This window comes from Acomys russatus, chromosome 28, assembly GCF_903995435.1.
Source record: "Acomys russatus chromosome 28, mAcoRus1.1, whole genome shotgun sequence".
Lineage (NCBI taxonomy): Eukaryota > Metazoa > Chordata > Mammalia > Rodentia > Muridae > Acomys > Acomys russatus.
Window position 1 is genome coordinate 18575655 of NC_067164.1, and position 27190 is coordinate 18602844.

Sequence of the window (27190 nt, forward strand, 5' to 3'; positions counted from 1 at the left end):
TCCCCCGCTATGATTATTTAACAAAATATTTTAATTTAAAATATCTTTGAAATTCTGACTCTCAAATACAAAGCTTCATACATGTAAGCAAGCACTCTACCGCTGCACCACATCCCTAGCTTCCTTTACAGTTTTTTGTTGTTGTTGTTGTTGTTGTTTAGAAGGATTATGCTTGGGATCCCTAGAAGTTGGGAGGTACCTCACAGCCTCTGGTTCCACTTGGCAGTGACAGACTTGCTAATGGAGAAACAAACCACCAAGTTAGAAAAGTCTACAGATGTGAACTGGGGATGTAGCTCACTTGGCAGAAGGCTTGCCTGACACCATGAGTCCCTGGGTCTGAATCCCAGGACCACAGGAACTGAGCATGGTACCACATGTCTGTCATCTTGGCACCCGGCCCATGGAAGCAGGAAAGATCAAAGTTCAAAGTCATCCTTTGCCACTTAACAAATTTGGGGCCAGTCTTCTCAGAAGGGAAGAAAAAACAAAATCTACAGAGAGTGAAAAATTGTGTCTGCTTTAAGGAGGAATACAAGCTTTGGAAGTTTCAGGGCTATCATCAGCCTGGCTGGCTCAGTGGACTGCATTGGGGAAACACCCTGGCATTTAAGTCTTAAGTATTAGGAACCAAAGCCTGGGAGAAGCCCTGAAAGGGAGGATGCGAGAGTCTGGGCTCACAGCCTCTCCTGAGAATATCTTTCCCTCCCAGGTCATGAGGCCAGCTCTGGCAGCATTTAGTGACTATTAGTCTCTGCCACGAATGGCATCTGGATGGCTCAGGGGAGTAGACACCGCCACCCAACCCTTCATGGAATTGGGGGGGGGCATGGTAAGGTGGAGCCACTGGGATACCGACGAGGATGCCTGGCAGAGGAGGTTACCTCAGCCCAGCCTGTTAGCAGAGACAAATGGAACACCTTGGATCTCTGCTTCTGTGCAGTTCAGTTTTTTAAAATGACACGAAATATATGAAAATACTCAAAGGAACGTGTTTGGTATTTTATGCTTATATTTGCAAAGGATGTTAAATGGGCCCAGTGAAGTGACTGTGGAGGGTAAAAAGGCACTGTGCAAATCTGATGACCTGAGTTCGATCCTTGTCTATCGCAATGGAAGGAGAGAAGTTAGTCTTGAAAGTTGCCCTCTGACCTCCACATACATGACTATGGCACATGTGTTACATCAAACACAACAGCAGCAGCAATAACAATAGTAAAGTTTTTTAAATGTTTAAAAATGTGGAGGGAAGAGAGAATCGCATTATCCACGTGCATTTGGAAAGCAGGGTCCTTGAGCGGTCAGATCATAGTGGGGTGGGGATGGGGGTGAGTTCCAGAAACAATCTTAACCACTCCCTCCTGTGGCTGGTGTGCACGTGCACGCGCACGCGCGCGCGCGCACACACACACGCACACGCACACACGCACACACACACACACCAGCCCAGGCGGCTGGCTGTTTTTTCCAGAGGAACAGTCTAAGCCACCCCCCCCCAGTAGTAGTCTATGGGTAGCCTTTTACTGAGTACCCTGATAAGCTGCCTCAACTCACTTCTCTACAGGAGACAAGCTCCAGTGTCCAAGCCGAAATGACTCTCTGAGGCAAGCTCGGGGGGTCTCTTGCCTGTTGGCCATTTCCTTTCATCCCAGCCAGCCAGCTCTATTGCTGCAAATTGGTGATGAGGCAAGGTGGCTGGCAGGGAGGTGCACCTCCCCGGGGGAGTTGTGTTGTTTTTATAACCGGTGCCAGCTCTGAGTGTGCGGTGAGTAAGCAGCTCTTCCTCTTTTCCCCTGGATGTGCTTTCATACTGAGATTGCAGCGGCAGCGTTCCAGACATGGTGAGGAGCAAGGGCTGCCTGGCACTTGTGCTTCCCAGGTTTGGGACCCAACGCTCAAGAAAGCAACAGAAGTTGTAAGTGAGGGCTTTGTGGGCCTGGTTTCCTGTTTAGCCAGTATCCTTGTGAGGGCCCTGGGAAAGGGCCAACTCTCACCTCCCTGCGTCCTCTGTGGGACAAATGGAAAGTCTTGGCTTGGCACACAGTATAAAACTGACCGTATGTATCTTCTCGTCATCTCTGGGCTAATGTTAGGTGTGAGGGTCTTTTCTCTAAAGGAGTCTTGTTTCTGGAAGTTTCTGCTTTGAAAGAAACAATGTCTGCTTGTCCTTTCTCGTGTTTGAAGATCACTCATTTTTGGCTATGCATTTTAGGAACTGACATCACTGTTTCCCATTCTGTTCATGGTGATCTCATTTGATTTGGGGTCTAGCCTCTCTCTCTCTTGTGTTATACTGCTCACACCTTTGTCAACTGACCCCATAAAGGGGAATTTTATTCTAGTGAGAGTCCTACAGTTGTCGCTCAAAGAATTTGTTTTACATACTCCAATGGGGGAAAGTACTACTTCACTGGCACTTTGGTGTGTGCGCGTGGTTTTTCTCATGACTGTAATCTAAAAAGATTGTGCACTTTTAAGCATGAGGATTCATTTCTTGTTTGGCAGTGGAATTCTTTTCACACTTAGAGCTTAGCTGAATCAACTCTGAGTGACACTTCCAGAAACCCTACCTCAGAAGTGCTCCTACCAGGTGATCTCCCCTTGTTTGCTGGCTGTGTCTGACTGGCCACCAGCTGCAGCCAGAGTTCCTACTTGTGCCAGCTCCTTTCTCAGTTGAATCTGTGTCTGAGGAGACTAGTCACGCTCATTGTTCAGACCTCCAGAAGCAAAGTGCCAAAACCACAGAGGCAGAGAAGCCAGAAACTATGAGGCTTCTGGAAGGACCATAAAAATTCAGGATTGCTCCTGGGAGCATTGCATTGTTCTTGGGTGTACTATGCGTTCTAGCTGTGCGCTCACTGCCTTCGCTCCGTGTCTGGGCCGGTCGGCACCATGGCCATTCTACAGAGAACAGGTGATATGCCAGACATCCATGTCCCCTCCCCCCTGACCGCCCCCCCAACACCCCTCCCCACCCCAAAGCCAGTGATCAGCTGGAACTGGAGCCAGTGCCCCAGACTTTTGGCCAGCCTGTTCCTGCCTGAGAAAATGCAGCATAGAAGGGCTGAGCGCAGGCTAGCTCACAACTGCCCAGTGTTGCTCCAGCTACCATCCAGAGGCCTGGAGAAGTAAGCGGGTCAAACCAGAGGGTTCCATGTATGTGGTGAATGGGTAAGAGAGACGAAGGAAAAAGAACTTAGGGGCTCTATATCCAGCAGCAGAGGAATACGTTGGAATATGCTGCTTATTGAGGCCATAATGTCTCCTTCACCATGTTAGATAATACAGAGTCTCCTGCATGAGAGAAGGTTGTCAATGAAAACTACAGCCTGAATTTAAGACACTGGCTGAATAAATCTCTATTGAGTCTCTCCTATGAGCTAGGTCCCGGGGCATTCATCTTTGGGTCCTCATTGGGTGCTGCACGGTAGAATGGATAGCCTGGGCAGGCTTAGGATCCCATGAGTGTTCATTGTCCATGGGAGTTTGTCTTAAAGAGGTTCTCCTTGCTCTTCCTCCCTTGGAGCAGCTCCTACAATCCAGAAGACACCTGCCTTGCTCCTCCCAGGACTAGCCACTCACACGAAGAAGAATTCCCTTAATGATGGCAAGTGAACACGGATGGGCCTGTGTGCCCATAGGGAGGAAGCTCCCATGCACTTTTACCCAGATAGAATCAGAGAAAATCTGTCAGGTAGAAGGCACACCCTCGCCAACTCATGGGAGAAGCATTTGCATGTCTCCGGCTTTGCCCAAGCAGACCAACAGCAGGTGTATAATTTCTGGGCCAGGCAGTCAGAACAAATCTGCCTCCGCTTACTCATTCCATTGCTTTTCCACCCTTCATCCCTTGTCTCTTAGGCTTGCCTCCTGAGATCCCAGCCTTGTCTCAGGCAGCAAGCAGCTGGACTCTAGCAAAGGCACACCGGACACCATTACTTAGTGAATGCTCTCAATGTATTGGCCTCTAACCAAATGCAGAATTGGATTACTGTACCTGACCAGTTGGTCCACATTTTAAACAAATAGGCAGAGAGAGGTGAACTAGGTAGAAAGGAAGGTGGAAATATACTCCCAGGAGAGGCCAGGGCTGGGGGCGGGGGGAGGGAAAAACCGGTCAGAGCCGGTCATTTTGAGAGCTTAAGTAGGACAGGATCTCAACATACTTCAGATCCAGTTCTGCATTTTTGATCAGCCAGAGTCAGGGTGAATTTGCCTAGGAGAGGGAAGGTGAGTCTAGCCGTTTGTGCTTGCAATGTTGGTCCATTTCTTTGTAATTGTTTCTGTCTCTGGGCCACCAGTATGCCTTGCATGTCTCCAACAGAGCACATATGGCCAGCCATGGCCTAGCAATTATTCTTACTCTTACTCACTCTTCTCATTTTTTACCTTTTATTTTTTTTTAGACAAGGTCTTGCCTTGGCGCACTGACTGGCCTAGAACTTGCTATGTAGACCAGACTGGCCTTAAACACTTAGTGATGCTCCTACCTCTGCCGGTCACAAACACGCTGAGTTTGTGCATGAACCACTTCATCTGGCTTACTTTCTACCATTTCTTATCTTTGTGGTGCTAAGGGTAAACTTAGGGCCTTGAATTCTCTGTACAAGAACTGTCCCTCCAGAGGCCTGGAGAGATGGCTCAGAGGTTAAGGGCACTGATTGCTCTTCCAAAGGTCCTGAGTTCAATTCCTGGCAACCACATGGTTGGTGGCTTACAACCATCTATAATGGGATCTGATGCCAGAGCAATGTATACATTATAAATAAATAAATAAATCTTTAAAAAAAAAAAAAAAAAAAAAAAAAGAACTGTCCCTCTGACCTATTTCCATGGCGCCTTCTTGTTATTAACACTAGGCCTGGGAATCAAACCCAGGGCCTTAGACATGCTAGGCAAAGACTCTACCACTGCACTGCATCCTCAGCTTGACTTACCAATGGTTTTATACACACACACACACACACACACACACACACACACACACACACACACACAAACACACACACTGAGCAAGGATGACGCTTATGGCTGAGTGTCAAATGAGAGCCAGGCCTAAGGTATGAGACGCTACAGGAATCCAAAGCAGAGATGATTTCCTACAAAGTGGATCTGGGTGGTCAGCCTTCCTGAGAACAGTGTTCTGAGGGGGATGGAATGAAGGGTGCCTGGTCAGTTGCTGGAGACAGCATCTCAGAGTTGGGGATGCGCTCGTGGAATCTGGGGGACAGCGAGCAGACCATGTGGCTCTAGCGGAGTCCCGCGCCTCCAGTACTCATCTTGTGTAGGAAACGTGGCCGGAGCGCAGACAGACAAAGATGCTAGAGACGTAAACTCTTGGCAGAAGGAAACCATTGAAGCTGTTTCAATCGAGCCATAAAGAGATAAAAGGAAAGTTCAAAAGAAGTGAGTCCATCGGTGTGCCAGGAGAGATGGGTTGGAGCATGCTGTGCCAGAGACCACCAGCCTGGAAGGAATGCGGGGCAACATTCTATGCCCCATGTGGCGGGGTTCCCAGCTGGGGAGGTTGTGATTAAGGTACCATTTGTATCTAGAATTTTCTCTCCCAACGAGACGGGAAATCACCACAGCTAAGCACTTACTCGGTGTTCATTATTTGGCAGTCACTGTTCTAAGCATTTCATGTGTAGCATCTCGAGTCATCCTCATGGCTCCCCTTTGAAGTCCTCCCATCACTCCCATTTGACAGATAAATCAACTGGGGCACAGAGAGATATAGTCAATTGCCCTGGATCAGAGAAGTCCCCTAAGATCTAGAGCTGGATTTAAACAGGATGTAAGGCTGTGCGGGTCCAAGTCTTGGCCACAGATACTCACTTAAATAGGTTTGTGGGAAGATTTATGATATGATGAAAGCGATTCTAAAAGTGATGGGTGTTATCGCCACTTAGGAAGGAGATCAGAGAGGCATTTCCATAACCAGCCTATCTGTCATCGTTATTAATTGCCTCCTCAAGTTAAGGAGCTCAGCACTCACTGGAATTTAAAATCTAACAGGGTAATATGCTTTTCCTTTGCCTGTATCTGTGTACGTGTATGTGGGGGCCGGGGGTGGGGGTGGGGAGAAGTCTGTGTGTGTGTGTGTGTGTGTGTGTGTGTGTGTGTGTGTGTGTGTGTGCTTGTGAACAGAAGCCCACATCAGGGACCTTCCTTAATCGCTCCAAGATCTTTTACTTAACGTGCAGCTCACGGATTTAGCTGGGCTGAGCCCTAGGGATCCTCCTATCTCTGCCTCCCCAGAACTAACATTATAGGTGTGTGCCAACGCAGCCAGGTTTTTTACGTGGGTGCCGGGGACCTGAGCTCAAGTCTTTACCAGCTGACCCATTTCCCCAGCTCCAATTCTTTTTTTTTTTTTGTCTTTTAAACATTGATTTAAGAAAAGGAAAAAGAGTAATACTCAGTGTAAAATTAAAAATTTGCGGACATAATGGGTAGAGAGAATCTGTGTCCCATTTAATCCCCTGGTCCCCTAAGTCATTGTATGTTTTGAAGTAGAAACTTTTCAGGCTCTTCTCTTCTGTAGAGCTCAGTGTGTTCTCAGCATTTATGTTGTGATAACCCTTTCCCAAGGATGATGACGTCATTCTGTACCAGAAGCTTTGGTTGAACTCTTAAGACCTCCTTCCGTGATACTATGCACAGCTTTGTCTTATGTTCACTGTGACTGGTGCCTTGTCTAGATCCCTGCTCTTTACTGATCATCAGAGCAATAGATCTGGTGTGACCCAGATTCTTACCTCAATGCTACTCTTGTTTCCTTTTGTGTCTTAGATATGACTCAAGGAGAAGCCAGCTTCAGTGGGACCGGGTGTTTGGTTTCTGCGTAAATAATAGAAGCTTAGAGTTTATCTAGTACTTACTCGGTTAGTCAGCAAGTATTCCTAGCCCCATCTTACAGATGGCAAAACTGAGGCCCGGAGAAGCTAAGTAACCTACTTGCTTAGGGCAGCAGAACTAGGAATTAGAAAGCCCGAATTTGCCCCTGCTTCATTGACTCTAGAGAGCCTGTGTATTTAGAAGCAGACTGCCTCTATTGCTTATACAAGTCTCTTCCTTAAACTGTTTAAAATGCAGTGGTTTCCATAGCAACGTACGGAGGTCAATTGTAGAGCACAAGTCAATAAAACTCGATTGGTTCTCTGTATGGCACACTTCACAAATACTAACATCTGAATATGTGCTAGGGGAGGTGTTGTCTGAGCCACCCTTGCTGCTGCTGCTTTCTGTAGCTCCCATCTCAAACCACAAGCCTGGGCTTTGATCCACTGTCCATCAGCATCCCCAGAAGACCGCCCCCCAACCCTCAGTTAGCATCAGTCAGTTGCTGCTGAGAGCAGTGAATGGTGGTCCTTGGTCCATGTGTTGTTTGCATTCTAACTGGGCAATAGGATGGCCACAGAAAGGCTGCATCTATCCACACCCAGCAAAACCCACACAGCAGGGGCTGGAGAGATGGCTCAGAGGTTAAGAGCACCGACTGCTCTTCCAAAGGTCATGAGTTCAATTCCCAGCAACCTGGCTCACAACCATCTATAATGTGATCCGGTGTCTGCTTCTGGCCTGCAGGCAGGATATTGTATACATAGTAAATAAAGGAATCTTTAAAAACAAACAAACAAACAAAAAACCAGAACCGTTAAAAAAAAAACAAACCCACACAGCAGTCTCCAAAGAGCCTGAAATAGCTGAGCCTTGGTAAAAACAGTCATAGGGGAACTTTGGGGGGTTGTTGTCTAAGCGGGCTACCCTGGCTTAGGACAAGGCTTCATTTGAATGAGCCCCATCCTTAGCCATATGCTAAGAGAGACTACACAAAGGCATGCAGCCCCACGCTGCTCAATCCCTAAAACCACAAAGCTTTGCATTATTTCATTATACCGAGTTCTGTTGCATCAAATTATTCTTCCTGAAATACGAAATGCACTTTTTGTATTCTTGCTACTTTTCACATCAAGTATGGATCTCTTCCAAACCAAGAGATTTCCCCTGGCCTGGTCTACAGTACAGCCAAGGCTACAGGGAGAAACCCTGTCTCGGAAAAAAACAAAGCAAACAAATAAACAACAAAACCACACACAAAAAAAGAACTCTGTTCTCCAATCACCAACCTGGCATTCTTCAGTTCAACTCATTCCTGACACAATCTACCCAGGGCTAACAATAGGTCCTGCAGGTTAATAGCTGTTCCCTGATATGATTGAATATGGCATATCCCTCATGAGTTTATTTGAAGACGTGGTCCTTCTCAATGGGATGGGATTGGGTGGTGTTGGGACCTTTGAGAGATGGAGTCTTATGGAAAGTGGATGGGTCACTAGCTATGTGCCCTTAAAAACAAGTTGGTTTTCTTGGGGCCCTGTGGAGGTGACTGGTAACAAACTTGAAAGACCGGCCCTGTCTCTACATTTTTGGGTTTCCTCTGTTTCCTTGTAATCTCTCCCTCTTGTCCGGACCATGATGCCATCAGCCATGATGGGACGCAGCTCTTCGTGCTTCCTCTGAAGCCACCTGATGTGGGGCCACCTGATCTTATGCTTACAGCTCCCCAAACTATGAACTAAATAAATATCTTTTTTAAAAAAAGATCAGTGGGCAGGGTGGCAGAGGCAGGTGGATCTATGTGAATTCAAGGCCAGCCTGGTCTACAAAACGAGTCTAGGACAGCCAAGGCTACATAGAGAAACCCTGTTTCGATAAACCAAAACCAAAGCAAATAAATAAATTAGTGGTGCCAGAGACATGGCTCGGAAGCTAAGAACTCTTGCTGCTCTTCCAAGAAAGCTGGCTTTGATTCCCAGCAAACGTCCAGAAGCATTCTGCTTTATTCTCAGACGATGCTGGGTTGCAGCAACGTTCTCCTTTGTAATAACCTGCTCTTCTAAAATGCCAATCCTTTCATCCTGAACCAAACCCCAAGTTGTTTTCACTTTATCATCTTCCAAGCTTTGCGGACAGCCATCGTTTCCTGCCAAGCCTTGGCTTTTCCAAGTTGGCGTCTCTCATCCATTTCTCCCTACACATCACGGGGCCCTGGGCTGTTAAGAACCATCTTCTTGTTTGTCACACGTGAACTAGGGTCCCCACCATTAAGATCTGTCTTCATTGACTACAGTCTCAGACGATGGCATCTTAACTCAGGGACAGATGAGGACAGGCACTTCCCTTGTTCTGCTTGGTGTCTTTCTGTCAAGTACACTAACCCGGTTTCAACCAGTTCTTTAAAAGAAGGAAAACCAAAGGACTTTTCCTGAAAAGTTTGGTTTGAAAAACAGTCTTTTCCCTCCTTGCCAGCTATAACTCAGGGAAAAGAGAGGTGGTCATGGGTTTTTTCACTTGGCGTATTATGGCATCTTATACCCCTCAGCATACTTTTTGATAATTGTGTTTATCTATTCATCTCATCTGTAATATAGGAATTGTATAAAAATACTGTTTAAGATTTCCTAAGTACTGAGTAATGACACTGGTGTGCCAAATGCCAGGGTGTGTCTAAAAGACAAAGGCATGAAACACCGTGGCGTGGGCTTTATGCTGATGACACTGTGGCATGGGACTTATGCCGGTGACACTGTGGCGTGATCTTTATGCCAGTGACACTGTGGCATGGGCTTTATGCCTGTGGCTCTTTGAAATGGACCACAGCCCTTGCTTTCCTTTCTCGCCTTTGAGGCGGTTGTGTTTCTGTGAATTTGTGCCTCTCGCCTTGCAAGGGCTCAGTACATCTTCCTTCACCACAGGATGTGGCTCACACTCCAGACCCACGTTAGCTTTGTTGTTCTAGAAGTGACAGTGAACTGATGCAGATGGGAGAGTCTCCAAAGCTTTCTTCAGCTAGAACTGTGTCTGTGTATAGCAGATTTGACAGTGCCCTTAATAGCCGTGTGTGTCAGGGGGTTGTACAAAGACAGGGAATGCACTGGCACACTCATATTTTTATTTTTTTAAGGTGAAGGCTCGTGTAGTCCAGGTTAGCTTCAAACTTGCCATGTACGATCTTCAACTTCTTCTTCTTCTTTTTTTTTAAAATAGTTTTTCGAGACAAGGTTTCTCTGTGTAGCCTTGGCTGTCCTAGACTCACTTTGTAGACCAGGCTGGCCTCGAACTCACAGCGAACCACCTGCCTCTGCCTCCCGAGTGCTGGGATTAAAGGCGTGCGCCACCACTGCCCGGCAGACCTTGAACTTCTAATCCTTTTACTTGTGTCTCCCACATACTGGATTACAGGTGTGCCCCTACCACACCCAGTCTTATAACTTTATGTAGTTCTATGAATTGAACCAAGAGCCTTATGCACGTGTGGCAAACATGCTGCTAGCTGAGTTACGTCTCCAGCCCCAACCCCCAACTCGTGTCATTTTCTAAAAAGTGCGTATATGAGCAGGTCATCTATAGAGAAGACATTCCAGAAGATTGTTATATGGAAGGGGATCAGTGTTAGGCATTCACTGAATCTAAATTAAAAAAAAAAAAAAAGGACAAAATCTTAAAGGCAAGTGAATTTGAAATAAAGGCCAGCTAATTATAGCAAGGAATGTGTTGCATAAGAGTGGGTATATGTAATTATACAGTAATTATGTTGGAAATATAATCACATGCCACCAGCTACTTAAACATTTCACCAGGGAAAATTAATGTACCCTTCTCAGCCACCCCTTCTGATCTCCAAGACCCATGCCGACTTTGTAAATGTGTGATATGATTTCTTCTTAGTGCAGGTGACCTTTTCTTGGTAAATTACAAGGCGCTCCTTTGAGGGGCTGGAATCTAGACTCTGAGGGATAAAAGGAAGCTGAAACCTCCCTCAGACAAAGCCCATGATGCCAGGAAAGTTGAGGGTTAAAAAGAACAAAGTCAGTTTTAAAAAGATTTCCCAAATCAAAGAGCTGCACACACACACACAAACTCACTCTCTCTCTCTCAAAAGCAGAGCCAGTCAGTAGGATCAGTCATTTGTCCAGATCTCTGGGCCTCAGTCAATGCCAGTGAGAGATTTTTGAGCAAAATCCTTTGAATTTACTGGGAGGCATGTGCTACATAAACTTGAGCTACTATCCTAAAACAAAGCAAACAACAACAGAACGCAATTAGACAAAGACATTATTATTGTTGTTGTTGTTTTTGTTTTTGGGTTTTTTTGTTTTGTTTTGTTTTTTGAGGTTTTTTTGGTTTTTTGAGACAGGGTTTCTCTGTGTAGCCTTGGCTGTCCTGGACTCGCTTTGTAGACCAGGCTGGCCTCGAACTCACAGAAATCCCCCTGCCTCTGCCTCCCAACTGCTGGGATTAAAGGCAGGCGCCACCACACCCAGCCCAACAAAGACATTTAGAAAGTCAGCAATGAAGAGAGACCTGTGTGCGTGGGACAGCCGATGATACACACAGCAGCAGTTGTTGGGCGGTCACTGTGACTGTAATCATCACCTTGGCCAGCTGAACACTCCTTAGTGTACTTTGTTACAGCCATCTGTATTTGTCTGCATGGGCACAGACCTTGTGGCTCGAACAAGAGGCATCTATCTGTATCTTGTTCCAGAAACGGGAAAGACCCTGCAGGAGTTGGTTTCTGGTAAAGACTATCTTCCTAGCTTGCAGATGGCTGGTTCTCACTTATGGATTCATGTGACTTTTCCTAGGTAGATGCGCTTGGGGGACTTCATTCATGCATTTATATTTATTTGTTCTTGCTGGAGAGTCAGTGCCTGCTGGCAGGTACTCGTCCAATAAGCTACAGGCTCCGCCTACACGTCTCTTCTTGTAAGGACGCCAATCCTTCTGATCAGGGCTTCTGTGTGTGTCCACACACATGTACACACATACATGTGTAGGCACGTGCACATGGAGGCCAACATCAGGGGTCATTTTTCAGGTGCCATTCATATTTCTTTTTCTTTTTGGCAGTCTCTCACTTGCCAGGAAATTGGTAAGTGAGTAGGTCAGGCTGCTGGGCCACTGAGTACCCCAAATCCACCTGTCTGTGTTCCCCCAGCTCTGGGCTCATAATGCCTCCAACCAGCAGGCTTTTGACATTTTTAAAACAGGTTTTGGGCTGGAGAGATGGCTCAGTGGTTAAGAGTACTGTCTGCTCTTCCGAAGGTCCTGAGTTCAATTCCCAGCAACCACATGGTGGCTCACAGCCATCTATAATTAGATCTGGTGCCTTCTTCTGGTGTGCAGGTGTACATGCAAGCAGAACATTGTATATGTAATAAATAAATAAATCTTTAAAAAAAAAAAACAAAACGGTTTCTGAGGCTCAAACTCAGGTCTATGTGTGTTAAGGCTATTCTCCTAGCACCTTGGAATTATTAGAGACTCTTTTCTCCAAATATGGATGCAGTGGGAGTCAGGGCTTCACTACTTTGCAGGAGTGGGGGCGAGTGAGTAGTGGTACCAACTTTTAGGTAATAGGACCATCCCACAATGCAACAGTCGGCCTAGAACTCCTGGCCTTGCTTCCTGCGCACATGGGTGCCACCAGAAACACCTTGAGTAGGCTCGCTGACAAGGAGTGGAGAAACCTAAAAGGTGGAGCTGTGTTTTCAGCTCAGTCTATGAACACATTAGCTGTCCATGCCATAGAGGACCAGCACAGAAAGCTCTTCTCTATACATTCCCTTGGACCCCCTCAAGGTCAGTTTAAAAGTGGGGCAGCCCGAGAGCGATTTTCTACCATAAGCCTCAGCTCTGGAACACTGAGTATCCACCTAACAAACCAAGCAGTGGCAAAGGGAGCTTTACACATCCCGTTCTCTGTCCCCAAACACCTGCTTTGTTATGGTTGTAGAGGTGGCCAATGCCATTATTGCCTGCTTGAAAATGTTTTGCAGCCAGGCAGTGGTGGCGCACGCCTTTAATCCCAGTACTCGGGAGGCAGAGGCAGGCAGATCACTATGAGTTCGAGACCAGCCTAGTCTACAAAGCGAGTCCAGGACAGCCAAGGCTACACAGAGAGACCTTTTCTCGAAAAGCAAAAAAAAGAGCCGGGCATGGTGGTACATGCCTTTAATCCCAGCACACAGGAGGCAGAGGCAGGGAAATCAATGTGAGTTTGAGGCCAGCCTGGCCTACAAAGCAAGTCCAGAACAGCAAAGATAACATAGAGGAGAAAGAGAGAAAGAAAGAAAGAAAGAAAGAAAGAAAGAAAGAAAGAAAGAAAGAAAGAAAGAAAAAATGTTTTGCAGCATCCATCTTGGTCGCTCCTATTTGTACTAGGACTCTTGAGTTACCCAACGGGCCTCAGAATGCCACATGCCAGCCTGGAAATCCTGGTATGAATTGACAGTACTAAGATGAAAATGTACATGGCCACTTCTGTGCCTGTGTATGTTAAACAAAGACAAATTCCTCCCGCGCTAGCATTTGATGCTTTAATAATTTGAGATGGGTAAGCAGAAAACAGACAAGAAAGATGACTCTGAAGCTAAAGACAGTTAGATGGATAAGAAGGTTATCAGGGAAAAAGCTAAAGCCAACCAGAGTCACTGACCATAAATCTGCTGCAAGGTTCAGATAGAGGGTCATGAGGCCGGAGTGGAGGCGGGGCTCACGTCCTGATTCTGACATTGAGAGGCTGAACATGCGTAGATGACAGTAGCTGAATACAGACATGTCTTCAAGGTGACATTGTCCTGCTGCGACTGTGAGGTCCTTGAAAAGTGGGTCAACCAGCTTCCCAGCCACAGGCTCTGCTTACCTGTGCTGTGTCACATGACCAATAACATTTGCCCAGCAGCTTGCCAGCTTTAATCTTTGTGCTTTCCTATGATCCCAGGAGGTCAGGCCTTCCTGAAGAGAGGTATATACTAGGCTGTGAATTCACTCAAAACATGAAACACATTTGAATTTTTCTTTGCATATTCAACAATATCAACCGCTAAGCTAATTTCTTGACCCAGTGGTCCAGGTCCAGGCATTCTAGAAGGCTGTACTGGGAAGCAAGCATGGAGCAAAATATTTGGGGGGGGGTGTACACACACACACACACACACACACACACACACACACACACACACACACACACGAGGAAGTTGGAGGAGAGAGCAGAGCATCATACCTCTAATTCTAAGTAGTTTGTGTGTATGTGTTTGTTTTTTGTTTGTTTATTTATTTATTTATTTTTGGTTTTTCAAGTCAGAGTTTCTCTGTGTAGTCTTAGCTGTCCTGGACTCACTTTGTAGACCAGGCTGGTCTCAAGCTCACAGATATCTACCTGCCTCTGCCTCCCAAGTGCTGCTAAGTAGAGCTTTTATTTCAAGTATTGCTTATAAAATATGGCTGAACCCCCTTGAGTCTGATGCTGGGTAAAGAGCTAATACTCTTCAAAGCAGTTCAACAAACTTTAAAACATTACCATACTGTCTGGTGTCTCTTTAGTCCGGCTGTCATTTCTACCCCTGTGCCACTGAGCTGTGAGGCTTAGGAACTCGATCTGTGGCTTTTCCATGTGCCAGGCTCTGTTTTAGAACTGAATTTTAGTGGGTTGTATTGAAACAGGGTCTCCCTGTGTAGCCCTGGCTATCTTAAAGTTCAGTCTCTAAACTACCTTAGCCTTGAACTTAAAGACAGCCATCTGTCTCTGCCTGCTGAGTGCTAGGACTAAGGGTGTGGGACACCACACTGGCCTAGTGTGAAATTTTCCATGTGGCTATCACTAATATCTTAGGCTAGGTAGATCTTTGTTGTGTGGAAACAGGGCCTGCCCCGGGCATTTTTTTTTTTTTTTTTTTTTTAAGCTACTTAGGAGTGTCCCTGATTTCTAGCCAATTGATATCACCCCCAACTGTGACAAACTGGCTGTCTCCAGATACATGCAGAATGTCATTTAGAATCAAATTGCCCCTGGCTGCAAGCCACTGTTACAGACACATGAATGTCTGTGATGGGATATCATGTGTGAGGAAGCACAAGCCAGGGTCCTACTATCTGCATTTCTGGTTTTTCTGTTTTTCTGTTTTTGTTTTTGTTTTTGTTTTTGGTTTTGGTTTTGGTTTTTCGAGACAGGGTTTCTCTGTGTAGGCTTGGCCATCCTGGACTCACTTTGTAGACCAGGCTGGCCTCGAACTCACAGCAATCCGCCTGCCTCTGCCTCTGCCTCCCGAGGGCTGGGATTAAAGGCATGCGCCACCACGCCCGACTCATTCCTGTTTTTATTTATTTATTGACCCTGTGCCATGACTTGTACTGGGCGGTGGAGGTACAAGAACGAGAAAGCCATGGTTTTTATTGAAAGGGACGAGTCTAGCAGAGAAGAAAACGTATAAATAAACACGTTACCTATCAGCGAGGTGAATACGATGAAAGAGACATGCAGAGCTACTAGAGATGTGTTTTGTTGTTGTTGTTGTTTTGTTTGTGTATGTGTGTGGTCAAGGGCAGGGAGTTGTTGGGCATATGAAGGGTTTCATGGGGGAAAGTTGGGAGAAAGACACAGAACACTTTGTGTGCCACTCTTGGCTTTATTCTAGACCAGTGGTTCTCAACTGTCCTAGCACCTGGACCCTTTAATACAGTCCCTCATGTTGTGGTGACCCCTGACCATAAAATCATTTTCATTGCTACTTCATAACTATAATTTTGCTATTGTCATGCATTGTAACGTAAATCGTTTTGGAGATAGAGGTTTGCCAAAGGGGTTGCAACCCACAGGCTGAGAACCATTGTTCTAGACAGTGAGAAGCCGCTGGAGGGGTTCAAGTGGGAGTGTGATTGTTTTTATTAAAACCCATTGCTTCAGGGCTGGAGCGATGGCTAAGAGGTGAATAGCACTGGTTGCTCTTCCAAAGGTCCCGAGTTCAATTCCCAGAAACTACATGGTGCCTCACAACCATCTGTAAGGCGATTTGGTGCCTTTTTGTGGCAGGCAGGCGCACATGCAGGCAGAATACTGTATAAATAATAAATAAATCTTAAAAAAAAATTGCATGGATGAATATGGAAAGAGTATGTGTAAGGAACACAGGGGACAAAGCAGGGAGGCCATCTAAGAGGCCAGGGGATAATGAGGAACTTCAAGTAGAGTGACAAAAGAAAGAGAGAAGGGCTGGAGAGATGGCTCAGAGGTTAAGAGCACTGTCTGCTCTTCCAGAGGTCCTGAGTTCAATTCCCAGCAACCACATGGTGGCTCACAACCATCTACAATGTGATCTGATGCCCTCTTCTAGAGTGCAGGTGTACATGCAGGCAGAGCACTTATACATAATAATAAATAAATAAATATTTTTTTAAAAAGCAGGGGGAGCTGGAGAGACGGCTCAGTGGTTAAGAGCACTGATTGCTCTTCTGGAGATCCTGAGTTCAATTCCCAGCAACCACATTGTGGCTCACAACCATCTGTAATATGATCTGATGTCCTCTTCTGGTGTGCATAAAGACAGTGTACTCATATACGTAAAATAAATAAATATTTTTTAAAAAGGAAGGAAGAGAGAGAGAGAGGAGAAATTTTGTAGACTAAAAAAAGGCATGACATTGTGACTTGTGCTACAGGAGATGAGAAAGAGCAAAGGTTAATGGTGAGTGCCTGTCCTGCTTAGTTTCAGTTGCCACTGTCATTGTGTTGCCTGTGAGAAATGCCCAGTAAGGGTAGCTGTTGCTTATGGTAGCATATTAACTTATTGCCACTTCATGGATAAAAAAACGGAGGGTCGACTGGAGAGATGGCTCAGAGGTTAAGAGCACTGGCTGTTCTTCCGAAGGTCCTGAGTTCAATTCCCAGCAACCACATGGTGGCTCACAACCATCTATAATGTGATCTAGTGCCCTCTTCTGGAGTGCAGGTGTACATGCAGGCAGAATACTGTATAAATAATAAATAAATCTTTTTTAAAAAAAGAAAAAAAAAGAAAGAAGCCAGGTTTGGTGGCGCACACTTTTAATCCCAGCACTCAGGAGGCAGAGGCAGGCAGATCGCTGTGAGTTTGAGGCCAGCCTGGTCTACAAAGTGAGTCCAGGATGGCCAAGGCTACACAGAGAAACCCTGTCTTGAAAAACAAAAAAAACAAAAAACAAAAAAAAAAAAAAGAAAGAAAACAGAGGGTCAGCGGAGAAAGGTTACCATGCAACGGGCAGAGGACGTGGGTCTTGAGAACTTGATCACCTGACTTCAGCCACTCTGCTATGCGCCACTTTGGCTGAGTGTGGCAAAATCTGGAGAGAGGATGAGTCCAGTCAGAAAGGCAAGGAGACGTGGCTGTGGTTGGCTTTTATGCTTGGCAGGTGCTCCGTAGTTTCAGAAGGGAGACACGATTTCAGGAAGACGATGCCAGTATATTTCCATATCTTTTTTTCCTGTGTTCTACATCAGGGAGAGCAAATAACTTGCCAAGCATTATATGTAAATACCGCCCATGTGAGCTGTAGCTTCGGCAAGTGAAGGCTTGAGGCCCCACTGTGCATTGTGTCTTTAGAGGCAGAGCCCAGGGCACAGTTGTACTGAACACTTGCCAAATGATTCAGTAATTTATACAATATTTTAGCCTCGACATTACATCTTAGGCCAACAAGCCGACGTGCAGTCCTGTTGTCCAAAGATAGTAATATGACTAGACCCAGAAAGGGCCATGGGAAGGAAAAAGGAGAAGACATTACTGGGCTCAGGGTAGGAACTTGTGGGTGTGGCTAAGATTTGCATGGGTCCCTTTGTGACGTCCCCTCTAGGATTTGCTCTTTAACCTTTTCCTTCTCCAAATCCTGACTTCAAAGCTCCTAGAAAAATCAAGCTACCAAGCTGCAAGATTGACATATATCTTTAGAAAGTGTCCCAAATGACCAGTTAAGCCTGCCTGACAGCGGCAGTGACAGGGCTAGTAGGCAGAAAATTGAGGCATGATTATAGCCCTTGACCTGGGACAGCTCAAAGGAACTGTAAGAATTGCTAGGGAGTGTCGCCAGTGTTTATGGCTGAGGATCGCCTTTCTTCACACTGTTAGGAAGAGAAAGTTCTAGGTCTGGAGAGAAGGTTCAGAGCTCTCCAGTTCCCCACAGCTGCTCAGTCTTGTCAGCTGTTACATCTTTTGAGGCCACTTTGTACCCATGACTCTCAGCTCACATGGACCATGCTGCTGAGACGCTCGCCCTACAGAGCTGGACAGGACTTGATCTGGAAGAGTAAATGTACCAGAAGGCTTGTCAGCAGTCCCTCTTCTCCCATCCCTGCTACTCTGCTTGGCTTCCAGCCACGGGGAAGCCATGGAATATTTCTGGTGTATCTGTGGTACTAGAGTCCTCTCACCATCCCCAAGGCAGGGCTTGCTGCTGAGTTCCTCCTTAGAAACTATGACTGGGCAGTGGCTTGCTTAATCATATTGCTCATACTCAGTTCAATTTTTTTGTTTTGTTCTGTTTTTTTGGTTTTTCAAGACAGGGTCTCTCTGTGTTAGCCTTGGCTGTTCTGGACTTGCTTTGTAGAGCAGGCTGGCATTGAACTCACAGCCATCCACCTGCCTCTGCCTTGCGGGTGCTGGGATTAAAGGCGAGCGCCACCACCGCCCAGCAATAATTCTTTTTTTTTTTTTTTTTTTTAAATAAATCTTAAAATAAATAAATTAATAAAACCTTTACAAAAGATCTTATCTGAACTTTAACTGCAGGGAGCTTGAATATTTTTTCACTTGTGCCTGGGTGCTAGATGTCTCTCCCGGCGAAACTGGCATTACTCTCAGCAATATCATACAGACCAGATCGGCTTGAGTTGCTTCCTCCTGGCTCTTTCTGATGACTCACTAGTTGCATAGCAGCGCTTGCTAAGAGTCCGTCTCAGTCTGTGGGGCTATGACAGTCTGTTGAAAGCTCTCACGGTATCTTTGGGAGTAGAAAGGACCTGTGTTCACCATAGCATGACCAGTGACAGACACAGAGTAGGCTGACAAAGACTGCTAAGACTCCTTGGAGGACATCTGCAGGACGAGGGTGTGTCTGCTAGACTACTCTAAGCACACCTGATGTAGTCTCGGGGCAGATGGGGCCTTGACACTACGCACTCACTGCTGTACAATGGAAAGCATTTGTTCTTGCTCGGGCCTCAGTGTCCCCTCGTCTTCAATTGTTTTCGATGGCTACCATGAAGACCATGACCAAAAGCTGTTTGGAGAAGAAAGGGTTTATTAGGATTTCCACATGTCAATCACAGCCCATCATGAAGGGAACTCAAGGCAGGAATCTGGTGGTGGGAACTGAAGCAGACGCCATGGAAGAACACTGTTTACTGGCCTGCTCTCCACAGCTTGCTCAAGGGTGCCAACTGCCCACGTTGGCTGGGCTGGGCCCTAGCAAGTCAATCATTAATCAAGAAAATGCACCATAGACTTGCCTACAGGCCAATCTGATTGAACTATTTTTTTCATTTGAGATTCCTTCTTCTCAGACGATCCAAGCTTGTGCCAAGTTGACAAACAAACAAATGAAGTAGTTCTTGGTTCATGATACATGCATGCCTATGGGGACATTTATTCCTCTGATAGTCCTGCTGGGGGAGAACAGAGGTTTGCTTGTTGCTTGCTTGCTTTCTGCCTTCCTTCCCTCCTTCCCTCCTTCCTTCCTTCCTTGTTGGTTTCTCTTTTTTAATTTTTAAAATTTTTTTTATATGAGACTATCCATTTTTTCCCTTTTTTATTATTAATTTATTCAAATTATATCTCAGTTGTTAGCCCATTCCTTGTATCCTCCCATTCCTCCCTCCCTCCTGCTTCCCCCCCCCATTCCCCTCCCCTATGTCTGTGACTGAGGGGCACCTCCTCCCCCTGTATATGCTCATAGGGTATCGAGTCTCTTCTTGGTGACCTATTATCTTTCCTCTGAGTGCCATCAGGCATCCCCATCCAAGGGACATGGTCAAATATGAGGCACCAGAGTTTGTGTGAAAGTCAGATCTCCTTCTCCACTTAACGGTGGAGAATGCCCTGTCTATCGGCTAGTCTGGGTAGGGGTTCGAAGTTTACTGCCTATATTTTCCTTGGCTGGTGCCATAGTTTGAGGAGGACCCCAGGGCCCAGACCCGCCTGTAGTTTTCCAGGACCCTCTGGATCCTTCTATTTCCTCATTCTCCCAGGTTTCTCACACCTGGTTTCTCTTTTTTTAAAGATAGAGTCTCTTTTTCTGTTTTGTCTTGTTTTGTTTTGTTTTTTTGAGACAGGGTTTCTCTGTGTAGCCTTGGCTGCCCTGGACTCACTTTGTAGACCAGGCTGGCCTCGAACTCACAGTCTCACTGTGTAAGTCACTCAGGCTGGCCTCCAACTCTCAGAGACTCATTTGCCTCTGTTTCCTGAGTGCTGAATGTAAAGGCATGTGGCCCTCACCGCCGCCCCCACCCCCGCCCACGTTCAGCTAGAAGTATGTGTTTACGTTGGGCTGTTTATGTAGAGCCTTGAGAGGGTTCACTCCCCAGTATCAATACAAACATAATACATATATACTTTAAAAATAAATTTTGAGCTCCGTCTGTGAGACACAATCATGCTGTGTGGAAGAAACAATATTTGAAGTCATTGGGCCTGGTTTGATTCCCTTCTTCTGATAAGTAACATGTATGCTCATATGCAGCTATTCACTGTGTTCATGACTCTTTGCTTTTGCCTGCCCTGGATATGGATTCTCAGTTACTGTCCATTTTCAGCCACTTGCATTTGGTCCAGAGCATGCTCTGTTCTCTTAAAGTAACAAGGCTTGAGTGTGCAGCTGCTGAAAGTCCCATTGGAGTTTGGGTACTTTTTCAGCAGTACAACAGTGACATCCATTGGCCTGTTTACTAATTAGAGAACAAAGCTGCTTGACTATTGGGCTTTTGGATACAGAGGTATGGAGAGTACGTGGGAGTTCCACAGGTAACAAGGAAGTTTAGGAAGTTAAACTAGTGGCCAGGACAGTCTCTTGTCCCCAGCAGACTGGGCTGGTTTCAGGACCCATCCCCAGTGCTGTGTCACTAGGACCAGTGCCCCCTGTGCTGTCTCTCTGGTTGTGTGGGAGTTCACCCATTCTATGAATGCCAAACCCTTCACTGGGTTGCAGGTGGCCATTGGCAATTCTCTTCTCTTCTGGATCTTTCCACAGTGGTAAAGTTGATGCCAATCCTTGCTTTTATGGCTACCAATGGCTTTTCCATACAGCTTACAATAAATCTCCACAACCCTATAAAAATTGTTGTGAGAGTTTAGCATCCATCAGACTAAGGACAGGAAATGGAACACCGAACTACAGAGCTCAATAACGTATGCCCACTGTCCCAGATGGAAGGAACCCAGTCATCGCAGACACTTGGGTATCATTTCTAGAGGTGCCCTGGGGAGAAGACTTGATGACGAAATCGAAGGGAAGACTCCATGGTTGGAGATGAGCCAGAAGCGAGTGAGTAGCTGACTTGCTCTTTTAGGTAGGCAGTAAAGTATGGTACTTGTTTCTATCTCCATAGAAACCAGATCAGAAGAGACAAGAGACTAAAATTATTTCTTTTTACCTACTAAGTATCAGGTTGCTCAAGACAGCAAGGTGACGCTGGAGAGATGCCTCAGCACTTAACAGTGCATTCAGAGAACTCAAGTTCAGTTCCCAGCATGCATGCCAGGAAGCTCAAAACTGCCAGTAGCTCCAGCTCTGGAGGACTCAATACCCTTTGGTCTCGATAGGCATCCAGACACACAGGGTAGACATATACACATACATAGTTTAAAAAAAAAATTTTTTTTTTTAAAGAAAAGATTAAAAACCAACAAGACAAGACCTCTGGTCCAAAGAGGGCTAGAGAGCTGAGCAGTGACTTTTAACAAGTGCTGTTCCTACAGGAAGGTACAGAACACCTTTCCTGTTCCTCCTCAGCATGGTGTGTGTGTGTGTGTGTGTGTGTGTGTGTGTGTGTATGTGTGTGTGTGTGTGTGTTAAGATCCCAGCACTCGGGAGACAGAGGCAGGCAGATCTCTATGAGTTCGAGGCTAGCCTGGTCTACAGAGTGAGTTCCAGGACAGCTACAGCTACACAGAGAAATCTTGTCTTGAAGAAGAAGGGAAAAACAAAACAAAACAAAAACAAAACAAAACAAGTAATAGCTAGACATGGACACCCTGGGATGAAAAACCAAGTCAATAGTCCCAGCTCAACTTAAAGCCAAATTATCAAACATCTCTTCATTTCAAAACCAGGCATGTGGAAACCCTGACACATCAGACACATCACACTTATACATGGAAACAGGACCCAAGGATTCAAATTCACATTGCGTCATTTCCTGATAAACCTTTTTTGGGAACAGTTAGAGAATTTGCAACAACTAACAATTTGTAAGTAGTCGTGAAGCATGGAGCCAGGCCCATTACTGACTCAGCTATTAAGGCTTTTTTTGGGATAATCCTTCCGATTAAACAACAACAAAAAGTGACTCATCTGAGGAGGCGGCTCAGTCACAGTCCCTTCCTCCTGTGCTGGCCACCTCACAGGAGAGTTGTCCTGGGCGTGCCTTCTTATGCAGGTGTCTCACTTTCATTGTAGACACCCACAACCCATCCCGCAGCCCCTGCTGCTCTCCCTGGTGACTACATACCCACGTGAACTCAACTGAGAGAGTCCCATGCACAGCTTCCTTCCTGTGTATATTTAGAGCTTTCTGAGGACAGTGTCTAATAGGTGGCCCGAGATGCTTGGCCAAGTATCAAAACTAGGAATTATTTCCTTCCTGCCGTACAGCTATTTGGGCTCCTTTTGGGAAGTGAGCCCACATTTAAAATCTCATGGGTCGCCAGGGTGGTGGCGCACGCCATTAATTCCAGCATTTGGGAGGCAGAGGCAGGCAGATCGCTGTGAGTTCAAGGCCAGCCTGGTCTACAAAAGTGAGTCCAGGACAGTCAAAGCTACACAGAGAGACCCTGTCTCGAAAAACCAAAATAATAATAATAATAATAATAATAATAATAATAATAGCTCATGGGTCATAGTGGTGGTTTGTTTTGTTTTAGAAACTACTGTGAAACTGGGCAGTGGTGGCACAGGCCTTTAATGGAGGCAGAAGTAGCCAAGTCTCTGAGTTCAAGGCCAGCCTGGTCTACAGAGTGAGTTCCAGAACAGCCAGGATTACATAGAGAAACTCTATCTTGAAAAACCAAACAAACAAAAACCAGAAACGTCTGCGACAGATAACTAGAGTTTAACCTGCTCTTCTTGGCTGTGTTTAGGATCTTTACATAAACAGCCGAGTAGAAACATGATAAACCCTGAGAAGCTATATGGGCTTTGGGAATCCTCCTACAGTGTATGAAAAGATTAAGTTCAAAGCTAGCCATAAAGTGTATGCTTTCCACGTGAGAGGTTGTAAATATATGGAGCCGAATTCCTTTTCCAGTTTATTTTTTAAAATATTTTTTATTGACAGATAATTTACAACCCGAGATGTGGTGTATTTTAGTCCTGGCGGTAAATATACCCACCTGTATAACCTGGATCACTGACAAGATAGAGGCCATTTTTTATCATCCCAGATGGCTCCCCTGAGGCACCTCGTGTTCTCATTCATCTCACCCGGGAAATACATCTAGTCTAGAAGAACAGCTTCTTCTTCCCTCGCCCCTCCTGCCTCTTACTTCCTCCCCCCGCCCCCCTTACCTCCTCTAAGTGCTGGGAGGATATGTGTGTGCCACCTTGTGTGGTCTGTGTGGTTCTGGGAATTGAACTGGTCTTGGTGGATACTAGGCAAGCACTCTGGCATCCCAGCCACACCCTCTGCCTCTCTAGAACTTTATTTAATGAAATATACCACCACACTGTCTTGTGTCTTTTCTACCCCTCATTATTTTTGACTGTCAATCATATTGTGTCCATAGCTCAATTGTTCTTAATTCCGGTTGATGAGCATGTGACCTGTGTCCAAACTGCTGTGCACATTAGCAAACAAGTCTTTTGTGGACACATAGTTTCATTTCTCTTGAGTAAATACTGAACCATAGGGCTTGATTTTATAAGAAACTTCTATCCCATTTCCTGAAGTGGTTAAATCATCTTACAATCCAGCTTTCATTTTCCATGTCCTTCCCAATTGTTGGCAGTTGTATTCGTTTTTTTATTTTTCTTTTCTTTTGTTTTGTTTTCGTTTTTTGTTTTTTTGTTTTTTCTGAGACAGGGTTTCTCTGTGTAGCTGTGACTGTCCTGGACTTACTTTGTAGACCAGACTGGCCTGGAACTCACAGAGATCTGCCTGCCTCTACCTCCCAAGTGCTGAGATTAAAGGTGTGCACCACCACACCTGGCCTGCATTAGTTTTTTTTTTTTTTTTTTAATTACTGAGAATTCTGCCACAGACAGGGCCTTTGAGAGCACCTCTAGGTTAGTGATCACTCAGGTTTCAGCTGGGTTTCCTGCCCAGGCTCTCACAAAGTTGAAATAAGTGTAAATTGAACTGGGTTCTTATCTGGAAAGCCTAGAGTAGAATCTGCTGCCAAACCCACTCAAATTGTTGGTTGATTCCTTTTCTTACAGCTATCAGCTAAAGCCTCCATCTTTTTACCAGTTGTCACCATTGCCCCTGAGCCTGTAAGATACACCCAACCCCTTCCTGCTTATAATCTCATTGACTCAAGCAGCAAGCTAGAAAATGAAAGGTTTAGCTGGGCGCGGTGGCGCATGCCTTTAATCCCAGCACGGGAGGCAGAGGCAGGCGGCTCTCTGTGAGTTTGAGGCCAGCCAGGTCTACAAAGTGAGTCCAGGACAGCTAGGGCTCTGTATAACAGAGAAACCCTGTCTCCAAACACAAAAACAATTAATTAGCTATGACTAGAAAATGTATATACGTTTAAGTGATTTAACCAACATGATTTATGTCATTTCCTTGTGCTTCTTATAACTGGTAACAGAAATGGTAGTTAATTTTGTGTGTGTGTGAGAGACAGGTTTTGGGGTGCGTCTTCCTTCATATCCTTGGCTGGCCTAGAGTTCCCTGTGTAAACCACGCCTGGTTCAAACTGCAGTGATTCTCCTGCCTCTGTTTTCTGAGCTCTAAAAGTACAGATGCGAGCTGTCATGTCTGGCTCTAGTGCTAGTGCTTTAACTTGGTAACCAGGATAACAGAATTTAAAGTTGAAAAGTTCTGAGGTCTTAGATCATGTGAGGGTCAGAGAAGTTAATGTTTGAAGCCATGTTTCTGGATTCTTGACTGGAGCACAGACTGTTACTTACCAGAGACCTTGCATTGCAAAGTCTGTCCCTAATTTACCACTTACCATGAGTTGTTAACTTAAGTCAACCTATAAGTCTCTGGCAATCTAGAAAACACTGACAGTCACACATAGATTATATTTTCTTCCCTAGTTCCAAAGAAAAAATGGTCAACTGGCTAAATCTATTCTAAGGAAAGTTTTTGAATTGGTTTTGATTTTTCGAGACAGGGTTTCTCTGTGTAGCCTTGGCTGTCCTAGACTCACTTTGTAGACCAAGCTGGCCTCAAACTCACAGTGATCCACCTGCCTCTGAGTGCTGGGATTAAAGGCGTGCGCCACCACACCCGCCTAGGAAAGTTTATCTTTTATCAGCAGTGGGTTGTTGCAGGCCCTCATCAGCTGATAAGGTTTTAGGAGTCTCTGTTCTATGTATGACTTTTGCAGGACCTAAGGGCTCTGTACCTCCTACTAGAAAACTACAGAACCACAGGCCTGGCCTTTGTGACATTTTTTTGTAAGCCTTAATTAATAATAATAATAATAATAATAACAACAACATAAAAAAGTCACAGACCTGCCCAAGCCATGCTAGAGCGCAGGCTCTTGGCTATAGTTCCTCACCAGGCACTGTAGGTTTTTATTAGTTTGGTTTGTTTTTTTTTTTTTTTAATTCTTTATTGACACAATAGTAGAGAGAACTCACTATTGCAACAAAAGAGCTGAAAGCTCGATACACTGGAATAGCTGCTATTTTATACAGCTGTTTAGGTTTATTTAAGTTTACAGAGCAGAAATCTTCCACCTAGCTAATTATTACAGATGTTATAGTATATGACTTCTAAAGGCATGCCTCTTAATGTTTTAATTGTATCATATTACACAGGTTCAAGTTCTTTCTTCAAAGACTCATCAGAATAACATGGATTGAAGAGACTTTCGAACATTTGCCATCTCTTGCTGCTGAGTTTCCATCATAACCTTTTTTTTGCAACATAGCCATTTCTTTTTAAAGTTCGCTTTGTGTGCCAGTAAATAGATTGTCATTATTTCTCTCCACGTCCTCCAAATTCTTTATGAACTTCTCATGTAACTGTTTGATTGCTTTCAGTCTCTGGCTCTGAACAATTCTAGACTGCTGAAAAAATCTTTTGTTGTTGTCGAAAAAGATCAGTTAGTTTTTCTCCTTGTTCCTCAAATTTCTGCATATCCAGTTCCCACTGCTGTAACACACTCATAAATTGCTGAGAATATTCACTGTTAAGCTTCTGTATTTCCTCTTGTTGTGTTTTCCAAATTTGCTCAACTTTCTGGTTACTGGCTTTGAAAGAAGCTTTGGTATACATTTCTATTCTCTTTCTCTTAGCAAGAAGAGCTTTGTTGATGTCAGCTCCAAATTTTTCCAGCATATTCTATACTTCACCTCCCACATCTTCAATTGTTTCTGCAGAAGATCTTTTCTTTCCGTGTTTATCAATTACTGGAGTCTTTTCATCAACAACATCCTCCTCTGAACAAGACTGATCTTTATCTTCTTTCTCAAAGTCAAAGGCTTTCTGAGGCTGATCCACTAATGGTGGCTTCTCAGATTTCCCAGAATGCTTTCTTCCACCAGCCACCATCTTTAGACGTTTTTTCAGCTCCTCCAGAGAGGAGTCCTTCTCGTCTCCGGAGCCGCGAAGCATTACTAGTTTGGGTTTTTTTTTTTTTTTTTTTTTTTTTTTTAAGATTTATTTATTTATTTATTTATTATGTATACAGTGTTCTGCAAGCCAGAAGAGGGTACCAGATCTCATTATAGATGGTTATGAACCACCATGTGGTTGCTGGGAATTGAACTCAGGATCTTTGGAAGAACAGTTAGTGCTCTTAACCTCTGAGCCATCTCTCCAGCCCTGGTTTTTATTAGTTTTGAGTTTTGTGGATCTCCTTTTCCTGTTTACTTTCCTTTCCTTCCTTCCCTCCTGTTCTGTCTCCACGCTCTTCACTTTTTTTTTTTTTTAGAGACGGTCTCACTGTGTAGCACCAACTGGCCTAGAACTTACTAT

General features: G+C 45.1%; 1 protein-coding gene and 1 pseudogene across 1 annotated transcript in view; one reads left to right on the forward strand and one right to left on the reverse strand.

Moving 5' to 3' along the window:
• The first annotated feature begins 1753 nt into the window (after nt 1–1753).
• The window catches only part of Shroom3 (shroom family member 3), a 117042-nt gene continuing 91605 nt past the window's right edge, over nt 1754–27190 (forward strand). Inside the window, exon 1 of the mRNA XM_051170884.1 lies at nt 1754–1915. Coding sequence (XP_051026841.1) covers nt 1839–1915 — 77 coding nt within the window. The 5' untranslated portion in view covers nt 1754–1838. The remainder of the gene's footprint in view (nt 1916–27190) is intronic.
• Nucleotides 25865–26827, reverse strand: LOC127211057 (synaptonemal complex protein 3-like; annotated as a pseudogene).